This window comes from Chaetodon auriga, chromosome 4 (assembly GCF_051107435.1).
Source record: "Chaetodon auriga isolate fChaAug3 chromosome 4, fChaAug3.hap1, whole genome shotgun sequence".
Taxonomy (NCBI): Eukaryota; Metazoa; Chordata; class Actinopteri; order Chaetodontiformes; family Chaetodontidae; genus Chaetodon; species Chaetodon auriga.
In genome coordinates, this window is record NC_135077.1 from 27305595 (window position 1) to 27322361 (window position 16767).

Below are 16767 nucleotides of genomic sequence, written 5' to 3' on the forward strand. Positions count from 1 at the left end.
ACAGCATTGCTGACATCTTTCTCCAGTAAGCTGGTGTCTTAGCTGTCATGTAAACAAGGTTATGGCTGTTGTAACAGGGGTAGGGGATTTGTAAAGCCTGACTTCCCCTGCAAAAAATGATAATTTCATGGCCATCTAGATGAGTTTCTGATATGGCTTTTTACAAGTACGCGCGTGTGTGTGTGAGACAAAAGACTACAGACAGGGAAAGCAGGAGCTGGTGAGGACATGTTTGCCAGTCCTCACCTATGGACAAACCATCAACAGGCTGTTTGAGGGTTCAGACTTTAAAGGGTGAGGTCAGAATGAGGTTTATGTTAGGGTTAGGTTTAGTATTCAGTTGAGAGGTTAAGGTTAGGGTAAGGTAGGGTTGGCTGGGGATTGCATTAGCTGCATGAATGTCTTCACAAGAATGAAAGTACAAATGTGTGTGTCTGTTTTTTTTTTTTTTGTGTGTGTGTGTGTGTGTGTGTGTGTGTGTGTGTGTGTGTGTGTGTGTCTACTGGTCTCCAAAGTACAATTGTGGTTAAAGAGAGGGAGTTCCTGACATGCAGTGCTTTTTAATTGCCTTGTTATGTGGTCTGACCAGACGACTACTGTGTGTATTTGTGTGTGGTCACATTGACATTTATAGCTTGTTTTCTCTCTCAGTAAGTGTCTCTTTCTGAGGTTGTCCTGTTCAGTGACCACTGCTAAAAAATGATTTGACTGAGCTTGTTTAAACTTGCCACAAAAGTTAATTTGGAGATTTTAATATTGTGTCAATATAGTAAATAGCCCATTACTGAGAGCACTTTGCAGCATAGGTTTTATGATGATCTGACTGCTTCAGCACAAAACAAGTTGATTTTATGAAAACGCAAATGGTGCTGTGGCCAGATTATCATAATGCTGTGGACATTCCTGGTCCAAAGCAGGTATTTACTTCTGCCAAGGAGGTTATGCTTTCAGTTTGATTTATTTACTACAGAAAAACTACTGGCCCGATTTTCATGAAACTTAGTGGACAGGTGTAGCATGACCATAGATTTTATGGGGATCAAATCACGGGCCGGATGCACAAATTATTTTTCACTTTTGTTAAAGATCGGACATTTGGCCTTGGTGGAATGTATTGCATAAATGTTAAAATCCAGTAGATGGTAGTTCTTCAGTGACAAAACAAGACCAAGTGTAGAAATGTGATGACTCTTAAAATACAATGATATCATAATCCATATTGTGAACCAGTAATCCTCTGGGATAACCAACAGATGTAGCTGCTCAAACTTAATACAGAAAGCAGTTATTATGGGTCACTCAGAGACAGCTCATTCATCTTCTGCAGTGGATGAACTTACTCCATTGTAAGCAGTGCACAAGCTGCCAAACACGACCACCCTTAAGACAATCTTTACATTTTTTGCCTCTCTAGTGACATTCATAGTGAACTATTATGCATTCATAATGCTTCATGACTGCACTCAGAAACACACTTAATGCTTTCTGATGCACAATATCAACAGTCATGAAAACACTATAAATGTGACTTATAATGAATTATAACTTCAAGTGTCTTGTGGAGGCTCTTGACTAGCTATAGAGGTTGACTGATGCAGCTTATAATACATTATGACTACCTATACACACCTCAGGTGTTATTTGACCATAACTTGACTTATTTGGTCATAGTTTCTGACCTGATGATGGTGCGAGGTGAAAAGTAAATAAAATTTGATGGGGACATTTCAGTCTGGAACAAACACATTGCCATCCACAGAACCCAGCATGGCTAAAAATGTAAATGCAGTGTAGATCCAGCATAAGGGACGAGACAGAAAGTAGGAATATATTTCTATGGTGAACATATATTATGAAAAGAAGTCCTTCTCATGCATCACAAACATATGTTTTCTATTCTGTATTTCCAAATTATGGACCATGAAGGCACCTATGTATTTCATTACCTCCATCCTGTTATAGAGACATCCAGAGTGGCCAAGAATAGTTAAAAAGGAAGTATTATATGGTCTACATAGTGAAAGTGTGGTAATGTTTGGAACAGATCCAAACCATGAAGTGACTTCTACTGAATGTGATGAAAGACGTATGGTGATGAGATGTTTTATTGTTGAGCACATATTCAAGCAGGCACAGATGGCTACTCAATAAAATACTGTTAACAAAAGAAGCAAGTGCATATTGAAAACAGAAGCAAAGGGTTCGACAGGCAGCGTTGTTGGGTTGATTCCCAGTTAACATGCTTTTGAGCCAGGTCATCTTACTCCTATGTAAACACGACTTCCACAGAAGGAATTTCATTTTACACAATCCTCATAAAAAACACATTTATGGGCATTTAAACACACCATGAAATGAAAAATGATGTTTTGAAATCATTTGAATTTTTTTTTTTTTTTTTTAACATAAATTTAAGTTTGCTCTGGGGATAAGAGATCAAGCGATTTGCACTTAAATCATCTGAAATTTTTTTTGTACATACATTTCTGCCATGAGAATAACCTAATATGAACCTGGGGACGTAATGCTTGGATTCTCTTTAGATTAACTGCCTATACTGTGTATAAATATTAAAGAAATAGATGGACATCATCTTCTTTTGGGAGCAATGAGCAACAGCTGAGAGACCTGCCATCCAGGGTACATAAACAGATTGGCTTCATGATTGAAAACCGCTGTTATGAAAACTATCACTCAGTATAGCACAAACCTCCAACAGACACTGATGACATCTGGCGTGAAATAGCTAAGGCATGTGAGCAGTAATTTGATGTTGATGTCTTGGATGAGATGCAGAATTTATTTTGGTGTACAGTAAGTGCTGCTGCTTGCTGTTGACCCAAAGCACTGTTTCATAAAACCTTGGATGGATATCACAACACATGTTTTCTATAAATATTTTCTGAAGAAGATGATGGCCCACTATGACGTCTTCCTGCAGCTGGATGAGGAGCTGAGGGCAAAACATGAGCACACAGTGAGGACATGCCTCAAAAACATTACAGAGAGTCCTGTGCACAACTATGCACATGATGGAGATGCATTACACAATGTGTGTGATAATGTAATGGGAAACTGCATCACACTTTCATGACAATTCTGTGAAATTTTGTGGCCAAGCTTACTTGACACAGTGGTGCACTTGGATACACAGCGTTGTTAGAGAGAGCACATTAAAGTACGTTAAAGGTGTGTGTTTTAGAGGCTGTGACAATTATGGCCTAAATTCATTCATTGTTTGAACACAGTGCCTCCCCTCATCAGTTTCTTTTGACTGTTTATCATGGAAAAAATATATGCTGTCAATCAGGGAACAAAAGACTTCCCTCCTCAGTCTTCATATTGTTTTTCTGGTAAAATTCCTAAGCAGATAATAATGCACACAGTCACTTTAGGACATAGTGACATCAATGCAACTATAGTAACTTATATTACATTATAACATATGTGTCTTTGCTATTATGTCTTGCCTGTTGTTTTGTGTGATTAATGAAAACATTGTACACATACACAATGATGCCAGTACTCCAAATACTGTAAGGAAAAATGCCAGTAAAAATGAATGATATGGACAGGCCATATACATTATTTTCATTAGGTGATGAAAGTGATGCTTGCAGTAAAATTATTTTACTGTATGAACTTGCAATCTGTACAGCAATAGGCTGTGTACCTGTTTTGTAAGGTCAAAGTACCTGATGAAAATGGCATCATGACCACCTGTTGCAGCTTTAAATTACACAGTCAGTCCAGCTCCTTGTGACACAGTGTATCTTCGAGGTATTTATGTACACCTCAATCACCACTCAGCTACACTCTGGAAAGCTAACAGAGGGTACATTCTTTCAGAGGGTTAGTTCATTTCCAGGTAGCTGTTGTTAATGGACTGGCTTATTCTGTGTGTGATGGCTTATTGTTTCAGCTCAGCTGCTTTATTCATTTCCTATAAGTGTTAACTTAATGAACTGGCAGTGGCAGCCTGAGCTGATAGCTCTTTTGTTATATGATTTGTCAAAGCTGGTTTCAATCAGAGCAGGAAGTCTACTGAATGCAGCTGTGTGTTTGGCTGTGTATGTGTGTGTTTGTAGACCTACATGCGCAAATCCATTTTTGGATTTTCATAGACATGAGTGTTTGTGTGCGAGTGTACTAGTGTTATTTGATATACGGTTCATGCTAACATGCCTATAACAACCTATACACCTTTCAGCAATTAACCGTATTAAGGAGACGTAGTACTCTAAAATAGTTATCAATGCATCTATGATAATGTATGCTTCATCATAACATTTCATTGTTTGTGGGAAGTAAAGAGGAATACTTTCCCATGTATTTAAAAGAATCTATGCTGCATTATAAATGGTTAATGTGTAAGATGGATGAGAACAAGACTAGTGTAGCGTAGTAGCGAGAATAATGTGTTTTTTGTATATTTTAGCTACTTTAGATACTGCATGAAAATATCAAGTGATAGCTTTTATTTGTAGTTTTATCTTTTGACTGGGAGGATAGAGATGGCTGTTAAGCAGTGTGTATCAGTGAGATTTAGAGGGGCAGGGTGTTTGACTGGTGTATTGAAAGAACATGTCGTCAGTCAAAAAAGTCAGTTAAAGTATATTAAAAAGGCAGCCTTATTTTGTATTTTGAAAATTGGACAACAGGGTTTGAATGGTTCTTGGACCACATAATCAAGAAAATTCATGAAGCTTGCCACACTTCAGTTGAGGTAAGAAGAAAGGAGGCTGAGGTTGAAGATGAGAGGCTTTCTCCTGGCATCAGCACTGTGGTAGCTGAGCCACAGTCGTTTTGAGGTTTCAAAAGACATTCTTTCACTCTGCTAGTTTTTCCTGCTGTTTTTGGCTGGAGTCTGAGGACAGAGTTGGAGATTAACATACGAAATGCAGTAAATCATTCAAATTATGGCAGACTAGATAGCCCATTTAGAGTTCAAGTGAATTCTAATGACTTTCTGAAAGTGATTGCAAATAATTTGTCTTAAAATGGACATATGGAAAGGTGAAGAGTCAAATGTGTTAGTGCCTTGAAACAGCTGGCAGATTTCGACACTTAGCAGGTAATAGAGGTTGTGCTACACTGTGTAATTTACGATTTGGCTGACTGTAAGTCTCTTTAAGCATTTATGTCTGTCTGGTGGTTCTTTGCATACGAGCTCAGTTCCCCACCTGCACTGGATTTTCACTCTGCAGATGTTTGTGTGCCACTTTATCTTCAACACCTTAGTGTATTCCTTTTTTCACTCTTTTGTATTGTGCCTAATGTGTTATGGTTTAGTCATTGTTGGCCATGTTAGCCTTTATACCTCACATATCTGCTATATTAGATATTTTCCCCTTTTTTAGCCCCTCTAGTCCCACTTTTTGAGCCCAGCAATGGCAATGTTGGCTGGTCTGTCCTTCTTGACAACTAATGGCAAGATGACAAAGAACTTTGGTGTGTGTTTTCAGGATCCCAAGACAATTAATTCTAATGTTTTTTACAACCATCTATCCATTCCTTTAGTACCCATCATCAGCCCAAAATGTCTAATTTGTACTCAAAAAAAGGTTGTCTGGCATGAAATTTAGTGAGCACCGTCATGCATCTCAGAGGAAAACCATTTCCACTATGACCATTTTATGAAACCATCCTCTCAAAATTTCAACTTTACTTTACCTTACACTTTAAACAACAAATTTAAACAGGAAATGTGCTGACTCGCCCTATACCCTGAATATACAAATGCGTGGGGCCCCAAAAATCCCTTGTTCGGAGACAGAAAGCCAATCAAAACTAGCCAAATACCCCCCGGCCCCCAATGGATAGATCATGTCAGTGGATGGTTTTGATTGGCACAGGTGCTCCAGCAAACGTCCAATCAATCACTATACTAGTAAAGTACAGCATAATGGTGCATCAAAAAGCAAGTATTCCTCTGGCGCTGCCAAAAGAAAAATGAAGAAAGCAAAGACAGTGAGCAGGATTTGCCGAAAAAAGGGACAAAAAAGGCACAATAAGATATAACAGATATAATATGGACAGCATTTCACAAAGTTTATTAAGTGTCTTCTAATTCAACAACTTACAAATAAAATAAAAAAGATTTTTGAAGGGAGTCTGGGAACGTAAACACACATTTACAACAAATGTGTGCTTTGTGTATTATTGTCATGCAGGATTATGCCCACTTTATAGATTACAAGTACAATATCACAGGGTTTTCAGATTTTCCTCATAAAAAAAAACAATAGTTATATATATGTGTGTGTGTGTGTGTGTGTGTGTGTGTGTGTGTGTGTGTATATATATATATATATATATATATATATATATATATATATGCAATAGGCACATAAATACACAATAATGCCAAAAAATGTAGTATGCAATCATTATGGGTTGTAGTCATGCTTAGCATTATTATACCTTCACATTTAAATCATCACCCAGTACGTGACCAGCAAATAGTAAATTCCGGCAATTAAGTTGTTTTGAAATAAAGGCATGAAACAGCTTTTTATTTTTTTGATTTATAAATGGTCATACTTTAGCTGTTTCTAAGGTGGAAAAAGTTTTCAGCACCTTGTTGATATGGGACTTTAATCTTAGATCTGAATCAATGATAACACCAAGATTTAACCTCAAATTTAATCCCGGGAGTTAGTTTCCCCATTTTATTAAACAGCATATCTCTTTTTATTTTAGAGTTTACCTCAAGTAACTTCAAGATATTATTGCTCATCCATTTATTTATTGCCAAAAGACAGTCAGTAATGGAGTCCATAGCTGCAGCATCATTTGGTTCAGCACAGATGTAAAGTTGTGTGTCATCTGCATAACTATGGAAACATACATTGTGCTCTTTAATGATGTCACCAAGTGGCAGCATGTATCGTGAGAACAGTAATGGGCTAAAGCAGCCTCCTTGTGCAACCCCAAAACAGATGTCATGTTCCTCAGACACATGATCTTCATGATTGATGTGAAACTTTCTCCCATTAATGTATGTTTTAAAGCAGTTTAACACACAGTCAGAAAAACCAACCAACTGTTCAAGATGATTGATTAAGATATCATGATCAATCATATCAAATTATGCACTTAGTCACAGTTTGATGCAGAGAACAATGGACAGGTTGGGACATTGTTTAGTAGCTCATCAATAGTGCAAAATAACAGTCTAGAGCAGGGACGTCAAACTCATTCCACAAAGGGCCGAGTGGCTGAAGGTTTTCTTTCCCACCAAGCAGCAGCACACCAGACTTGACTCATTTCATTGGCTGATCTCAGTCTTCAGACAGCTGATCAGTCAGACTTGCGTGCTCTTAACTGGTTGGAGGAAAAACTTGCAGCCACACGGCCCTTTGTGGAATGAGTTTGACATGCCTGGTCTAGAGATACCAGCATTCTCTGTAATAATCTTGGAAAAGTAATCCTTTCTTACCAGACATATTGCTTTGTTACAGACAGCCATGCCTTCTTTGTATATATTACAATGAACTGAGAGCCAAGTTTTCCTCCATTTTGTTTCAGCTGCTTGACAGATTCTCTTCATCTCATTAACACTGCTATCATTTAAGCATGGGGAGATTCTGTCAGTCAACCCCTTTTTAACTGACCCAGTCACACTAGTTGTCATGTGAGGCTTAGTGGAATAGTTGTGGTGGGACAGAGAGGCTGAGTGGACTGGTCATATTGTGACTGTATGAAAAAGGAGAGAAGCTGAACCTAGATCAGTAAGATGTGTCAAGTTATTTGATTGATGGGGCTTACGCCTCTGTGGTGTCCATAGCCTTGAAATGCCTTGCAACAGTCTATTCAGCATAAGGCACCCTCTATCCTTGGACCCTTGATATGGATAAGGGCAAACTCACCCCAAAGACTCCTCTAACAGGGAGAAAATGGAAGAAACCTCAGGAAGAGCAATCGAGGAGGGATCCGAGAAATAATAAATGTTTTGCAGAATAGAGCAACATAGTAAAATCACAGTATGGATTAACAAGATGAAACAGTTATAGATAAGCTGTTATCATATGAAGAATATGATCTGGAAGAACATTGAGCAACTTCAGGTGTTGCCAAACAGACCTGTGCCACATGACCTCCTCTCTACCATGGAGACCTGGAAAAGGATACACTACACAAACAAGAGTGAAACTCAAGCAAACCATTCACACACAGAGGGAGAGAAAGACAAGGACAGGATGCAGACAATGAAGCAAGACAAGACGAGACGCCAAATCTCATGGAGGACGGAGATCCACATCCAGACATCTGGAATGAGGCAGCGACAGCCAGGAAAGTCAAGACAGCAAGAGAAACTTAGGTGAAAAGAGAAGAGAAGGTGGAGAAATGAGAGAGAGAGACACACACACACACACACACACACACACACACACACACACACACGCACACGCACACACACACACACACACACACACAACTGTGCTTGTGGGACACAAAATAAAGGTAAGTGAGATGCAGTGGTTTTCAGAAAATTTACAGTATTCTCATTGGCATGTAGATAAAAAATAAGCAGTTAACTGAATGTTAGGGGGAAAAGATGAGTTCTGAATTTGGATATAAAAGCCTCAACAGTCAGTTTGTCTGATATTAGCAGAAGGATTATTCCAGAGAAAAGGAACATGATATGAAAAGGCCATGGACAGGGAGCCAATGAAGGGGAGCTGAAAGTGGTGTAATATGGTCAAATTTTCCTGGTGTGATAAAGACTCTACATGCAGTGTTTGAACCATTTGAATACTTTGAGTTCGGCTTGACACGCAAACCTTTACAATAATCAAATCCAAATGAAACAAAGGCATGAATTTGGATCTCTGCATCAGCCAAGGACAGAAAATACCTAATTTTAGGTATGTTGTGTAAGTGAAAAAATAAATAAATAAATAAATAAATAAATAAAACGGTCTTAGTGATTTTTAAATTACAACATCCAGTTTTTACACAGCAGACAAAGCAGGCCTCTAATTTAACAATTTTGGTTGCAAAATATGAATAGATATATTTATTGAGCATCTACTTGCACATTGTTAAAAATAAACTTGAAATCTGACATAAACACATAAACACTTCAAGTTGCAGTGACACCCATAAGACTCAGCTAAAATGTGATGCCAGCACAGAGCCAGTGCAGACAGCTGCAGAGATTGAAATGAAAGAGTATCCATTGCATGAGACGTGCAAGCAGGGAAAATGCATCTGATAAAGCTAGTCAGCAAGTAACTTCATTTCAAATGAAACTAGTGACATATGATATGTTTGTGCAGTCAGGTGGGAAAGCATCATTTAATAGTCAGAAACCATTTGGTTTCAGCCAAATTCCACACAGACCAGTCGTATCAAGGCTGTGCTGAAGAATCTGTGAGGCTTTGGTAGACAGTGATCTGATATTTATGAAACCAAGTTTGAGGGTCTTGTCTGGGCTGCAGTTTTAGTTAGTAGGCCAATCTGTAGCGCTACCAGTGGATGATGTATTAATCAGACAGGATGGCTTATTTTGTCATTGGGAAACTTCCATGGCCTGCACACACCACAGTGTGGGGATTCAATTGTCATTACCTTAGATTTTTTGTTTTGTAAGATAGATAGATAGATAGATAGATAGATACTTAATTTATCCCCATGAGGGGTAATTCGGGTGTCCAGTAGCACATATGAACAGATAAAAACAGATACAAACACACATTACCACATTATTGTAAGACTTTATCAACTGCTTTGTGGAACACTTCATCAGTAGTAGGAATGACAGTCAGATTTTTGTGATTTGTGGCAGCTCCAGAAGGTCAGTTATTGACAAAAACAAATCCCTACTTACTACAATAAGCAGCCAGCCAGTGGTAATTACCCCTCACAGGTACTGAAGGTAGGGAACCAGAGACAACTAATTGATGCTGACTCATCTTTGTGGCAAACTCCAGCATCCTGACTAGGCTGTGTTTTGAGATTTCTGAGTGCTTCATGTCCACATTATTAATCCAACACTGACTGCAATACAGCTGAAGCTAATGGTGGTGTGTGCCTGGGCCTGCTCGTCCCTCTGTGATGCCAGCACCCTCGGAGAAACCTCTATGTCAGAAACAGCCCAGGGTAGACAGTAAATAGTGAGTGGCAATAGTAGTCTAACACTGTGGGTAATGGAGTCTCTTATAACTGTCGGCAGAGGTAGAAGAGGCACGCAAAGCAACATGACTATAGGGATAGTGAGTATTGAAAACTGCTTTATATTCAGGAGGGGTGACTGCAGATTGGACAACACAACTGTCTGCTTGAACTTATGTACTTTCCTACACTGCCTCAACTCAAGCCAAGCTATGGTAATTCTACCACTAACAAACTTGATATCAAGACTGTGGCTAAAACTAGTTGGAGTGTCCAGGACATGTAAATACAGTGTGTCTGTGCTAGATTTCCTAATCAACAGCAAACTGGAGTTGGCAGTAGTTAACAAACAGATAGCTGTCTGTAGCTTTTGTTGTTGCTCAAAAGTACATTTGGTGTAAATGGAGAGATAATGATCTAATCATTCAAGACTGGACTAATGTGACTGTTGAAACTACCTGAAAGAGGCATTTACATTAATATAGGCTCTCTGGATAAGTAATGCCATGTGGTCAACCTTCTCAGCAACTGTGTCCTGAGGACTGAGAGCAAGGAAAGGTTACCAAATCAAATTGTCATTCTATCTTGTTTGTTTGATTTTTGGTATTGTTTGATTTGCTGTTTGTTTTAGATATGAGTCATTGTCGGTGTTGGATTCTTGTTTGTGTATGTTGAAAAGGCCAAAAAAAAAAAAAAAAAAAGAAAGAAAAAATTCTTGAGGCCTTTTGAACCTAATCACTAATGTGGAGCAGGTGGAGAGTTTTTGGTTCCTGGGAATCAGCATCGCAGAAAACCTGTCATGGACATCTCACATCTCCACCCTGGTTAAGAAAGCATTCTTAAGGAAACGTAAGAAGGCAATATTCCCATGCCAATTTCTTGTCAGCTTTTATAGAGGAGCAATAGAAAGCTTCCTGACTGGAAACATTACAAATTGGCATGGTTTGTGCACAGCTCAGGACAGGAGGGCTCTACAGTGAGACTCAATTCATCCTCCACACCATAAAAAAATAGCTTAATAATAGCATTGCACATTCTTTAAATACTTTCTGGCTGCATATGTGTATATATCCTGTATATAAGTATATGTATATAAGCAACTTTATATACTATTTTATTTACATTTAATTCTAATTTTGATATTTGTATATATACTCCATGTAGCATGAAGGAGCTACAGCTGATATTCCATTGTGCAACCCTGTTGTAAAATTGCAATAAATGAATCGTAATACCTTGATTATTTAACTAAATTTCCTCAACTGAAATTTGTGGCAAGCGAATACATGGTACAACTTAGTCATTTGTTTGTTGGGGCCTTCAACCAATAGTAGTTCAGTAGCAGGAAGAACTCAGTTGCTTTCCATACACACAGCAGCCCAGTGTTTAACAGCACTGCATTCAAAAGAACTCAGATGTGAATGCTCTTATTGACAGCTTCAGCAAATACCCCACCAAACTACAGGAGTGCCATGATGGTTACTTGCAGTGTGTTATCATGTATGCTTTTACAGTCTGTTGCTGCATGACACACAACACTGAGCAGTATGGAAAGGTTCCATCTTCGGCTGGAAGTCTGTCTCTTTGAACACCAGGGCCTTGGTTATAGTCAGCAATAGGAAGCCTTAGAATGAAGAATTTTACACGCCAAAACATTACCACAAATTTAGGAAATGTGTGCAGGTAAACTTTTCAACCCAGTGGCAGTCACCATGATCTCAAAGAGCTCTCTTTATATGCATGTGTTCTGTAACCATGGTGAGCACTCACCAGGTCAAAAAGACTGAGGTCAGCTTTAATGATATCCCAATTAGGATGAGAGGGAGAGAGACAGTTTAAGTCTTGAAAAGGAGTCATTGAGACAAATTAGTTTCTATTCATGCTGTTCAACTCTGAGAGTGAAAGAGGGAAGCTGCTCTCAGGGTCTCTGTTCTATTCTGTACAACAGTCCTGTGTCAGTATCTCCATCAGTGCCATGTGAAAACCCAAGCCCAACTCCTTATTTTTTATATTTCAAGTGGCAATCATTCACATTCTCATTGTTTTCACTTTAAAATGTTCTTCCCACTAATTCTAGATTTTGGTTGAGCTCCAAGTTGAGGGGTCCTTGTTGAGGGGACCTTGTTAAAAGAGTGTGTGAAATAGTGGCTTTTTGTATTGAACTGTCTTTATTCACTGAAGAAAACAGTTGCAGTGAGCTCTGGGACTCATACTGAATGGATTTAGAGGATATTTATATATTGTGACACTTTCATGTAAAAAGTCCAAAGAGCATAAACTGCATTAATGGGTTTGTGGCCACTAGAAAGCAGAATAACTGCAATACAAGCTGGCAATAACACAGCCCTGACATATAGTATTACTACTTAATCAAGTTGAATGACATATCCTGCTAACATGGAGACCATAAACATATCACCAGGTGAAGTAAGTAAAAAATCAAAATAAATAATCATCTCAACAACCAGATACAGTATGTTACTGATGTAAAATCAGAGTGAATATTACATTTATTCATCAGGCAGACAGGAACACAATGGGTTGAAACACTGTTTCCAAAAGACTTTGGACACTGTGTAGAATGTAAATAGAAACAGAATGTGATGATTTGCAAAATACTGAAACCCCATGTTCAACTGAAAATAGTACAAAGACAACATATCAGATGATGAAAGAGAGAAGTGTCACTGTTTTTGAAAATTCTGTCCTCATTTAGAGAATTTCATGCATGCATCTGTTGCATCACCTCTTCTTTCAGCACTCTGTAAGCTTTTGGGAACTGAGGAGACGCATCGCTGTCATTCTGAAAGTTGAATGTTTTCCCATTCTTGCTTGATGTACAATTTCAGCTATTCAACAGTTTGGAGTCCCTCTGTGATATTCTATGTTTCATATTGAACCAGACAGTTTTAAATGGGTGACAAGTCAGCACTGCAGACAGGCCAGTTTAGCAGCCGGACTCTTTTAGCTGAGAGCCATGCTGTTGGAATAAGTGCAGAATGTGGTTTGGCATTGTCTTGCAAGGCCTTCCCTGAAAAAGGCATCATCTACTTTGCAGCATATGTTGCTCCAAAACCTGTATACATGGTTCATTAATGGTGCCTTCACAGATGGTAAATGGACTGTATTTATAAGTCTGCATTCACCCATTCACACACGCTAAGCCACCTGCTCATTACAAGCTTTATCACTCAGACACCAACTCATACACAGCATTGGGAGTGGTACCTTGCCAAAGTCGACTTCGAAATAAAACTGCCAAGGCCAATGTTTTCCACATCATCACATTCTGTTTCTATGTTTTGCACAGCGCCCCAACTTTTTTGGAAAAAGAGTTGTGCAAAGCAAAAAGCTAAATCAGCTCTGTTTTATTTTGTCTTGCATTTGTCCAAACTGATCATTACTGTGATCAGAAAGAACCCTCTTTGACCAGATGACTGATGTGGGTCTGGCCTGAGAGACAGTTTCACATCACCCTCCATGTAACAGCAGATGGAGTGTTCAGTCTGCTCAGGTAGAACAGGGGTCTTTCTGTGACAGCTGAAGTAAAATAGTACCACTGAGAAACTAATGGGATCACCCATAGAGAAACGACGTCCAGTAGGCCATACAGCAGCTGCCATCAAGGACAACTTGTGTTGAATGTCTGACATTTCTTTTTTTTTGTCGACAATTTTGTCTTTTTTGGTGGAGCAGACATTTGAACAATGCACTATTTCTGATACACCATTTTTGCTGTGTAGTCCAGTGACCATTAAACTGGTTTCATTTTTCTGTAGTTAGCGAAAATCCAGAAAATCTTTTTGGTTAAAATAGAAAATCATAGAAGAATGTGGGGTTTGGACAGCAATTCTTGTTTTGTTCATCTGCTTCACTTTTGTTATTCATTCTTCAACCACTAGACACAGAAAAGTTTGGTTTAGATTATGGCAACAGCATGCTACTGCAGTCATTTGCATGTGTTGCAGATTGCCTTGGCAAAAACACAGAGTGCAAAGCCATTCCTCACGGTGCACTTCACTATGCTTCTAACACCTTGTCTTGAATCACGTCTATGTCTCTCACTGATTTTTCTCTGTTTTGTTCTTTCTGCAGCTGTTTGAGATCACAGTGCCGATCACCCAGGGCACCAAGCCGGTGACCATCAGTGTGGCCAACCACACACAGTGCAGCTGTCTGTCCAAACTGGACGTCTATAAACAAGTTCACAGCATCATCAGGAGAGCCCTGCCTGAGTAAGCACACCACACACACACACACACACACACACACACACACACACACACACACACACAGTTTGAGTCTGGTGTTACAGATATTGTTTCCTGTGCTGTCTGTATATACACATAGCTTTTCAGTGCCTGTATTAAAGCTGATTCCTCACTACAGCAGCCCTGGTTGGATTCCAGGCCGGGCCCTTGGCTGCATGTCATCACCTCACTCCCCTGTCTTCCCTGTCTCTGTCCAGCTCTCACTATCTAAATAGCACAGAAATTGAAATAGATAAGTGAATAAAATAAGTGTGAATTTTTCTGTGCACATACTTAGATGAATCATACTGTAATGACCTCTCCGTGACTCTCTCTGACAGTCATGTTCCCATGAGCGAGTGAAGTTTAATCATTTTCAAAAAAAAAAAAAAATGGATTAAAGCAGGCAGCTCAGATACTTTTAATATAAACATGCAGATTTAGAACAAGACTTCTTTGCTTTAGTCCACTAATGAAAAATGATGTCTAGTTGACATTTCTGCCAACAAGTGGCCTGACATAATTTTTAGTACAAAGAGTGTTCTCAGTAGTTGGGCTTTGCCAAGGCGATGTCATTTCTCCTGTTCAGTTTGTGATTTTTATGAACAGAATCTGTAGGTGCAGCTCAGGAGTGGACAGTGCTGACATCAGGATTGTGTCTGTGCCTTCTACCAGTAATGTAGTTCTTGGTTTTGTTGTTAAACTTTTGTCAGCAATAATAATTTAAGAGATGCATACTCACATCAAAATTCAACACACAGTGTTGCTAAACAGTTATAAACCAGGCTTCCATCTAAATATTGTGCAGATTTGAAATGAATTTCCAGAAGATTTGCCTTTCCATCCACCGCAGATGTGTGAATATCAGGAGTCGGTTCATGGAGATAAACAGCTGGTGGTGCTAATTCTCAAGTATGTGCCATTAAACCATGGAAGAGGAAGAGGGTGCAACACCATGTAGAAAATGGGATGTGAATGTGGCATTTCTGTTTGTTTCATGTATTGATGGGAGGAAGGTTACAGCCTCTCAATGCTCCGCAGTTTTCATCTGCTGACATTTTTCAGTGGAATCGAGGCTTGAGTTATGTTCTTATCTTTGATAAGATGATATCAGTTGATATATCTTCTGTATATAGTTACATATACTTATAGGTCATGTGGAAGAAATCTCCTGTGGCAGGCACATTGCACCCTGTAGAAGAAGAATCTCTACTCAAAGAAGGCGGGGGGGGGGGGGGGGGGGGGGACCGGCTCAATATGGAATGTGCACTTACGCTGAATGTGCTGTAGCCCTTCACAAGAAAGCTAAACCAAGGAAAGACATGAAGGGGTAGTCAATGAGGGCTGTGTGTATTTGTGTGTGTTATGGGTGTGTATGAAAGGCACATCATTGGAATTAACCTGTAGGATGTATAATGCATCTGCAACAAATGACTGATGTTCTCTTAATTAGATTTACAGAACTGCAGACTTTCATATTGACTCATTAAACAGATTCTATTCACTCCCTAAATATCGGCAGTTTAATTCTGCTCACTTCTGCTCGCTCCTTACGCTAACCTTAACTATCCCAACCTCAACCCTTACTCTAACCTAATTCCTCATTCTTGTCTAAACCTTAAAACCAACTCTTAACCGTCAAACAGCCCTTTGAAGTTGTTAGGAAAGGCCCAAATGTCCACTCGGTTGTTTCCTGGTCACTCACACACACTCACTCACTCACTCACTCACTCACTCACTCACTCACACACACACACACACACACACACACACACACACACACACACACACAGTGGTGTAATGAAGGGGGGAAAAGATGGAGAGTGGACAGAACACAGAGAGAGATTTTTGGGAAAAGACGTGATGTGTGAATGCTGGGTCTCTCTCCAATGCGTTTCCTTTTCCAGCCGCAATCTCACATGTTGCATTTAATGGCACTGCTTTGTGTGTGTGTGTGTGTGTGTGTGTGTGTGTGTGTGTGTGTGTGTAGCAGCCAATCAGATTTTTTTAAAATCATTATTAGCTACTCTTTACAAGTGGAATGTTCAGTCTTCTACAGTTTTTATTTCATCCACATTTATAGAGTTATTTCCTGTTATTTTCATTCATGCTACAAATTTAGTGCTTACCAGTTAGCTACAGTTAGCTACATTAACTCATTGCAAACCTCTTGCAGGAAAACATTTGTAGTTATTTTATCCAAAGCTACACTACATGATCATATTGTTACAATAATAATCCACTGATACGAGTGCTAGAGGACAGTCATGACACTCTCTAGGTTTTTCAACATTGGCAAACTTGAAAGGCTATAAGAAATGCTGGCCCTGACATTGTACAGAGCAGTCAGTGGGAAAGAAATGGAGTGAAATAAAGAGTGAAAGGAGACATGAAATGA

At 39.1% G+C, this 16767-nt stretch overlaps 1 protein-coding gene across 1 annotated transcript in view; it reads left to right on the forward strand.

The window, feature by feature from the left end:
* The window catches only part of vegfc (vascular endothelial growth factor c), a 67950-nt gene that overhangs the window by 34148 nt on the left and 17035 nt on the right, over positions 1-16767 (forward strand). The window contains exon 4 of the mRNA XM_076728952.1: positions 14215-14354. Within this exon, the coding sequence (XP_076585067.1) occupies positions 14215-14354 (140 nt within the window). The remainder of the gene's footprint in view (positions 1-14214; positions 14355-16767) is intronic.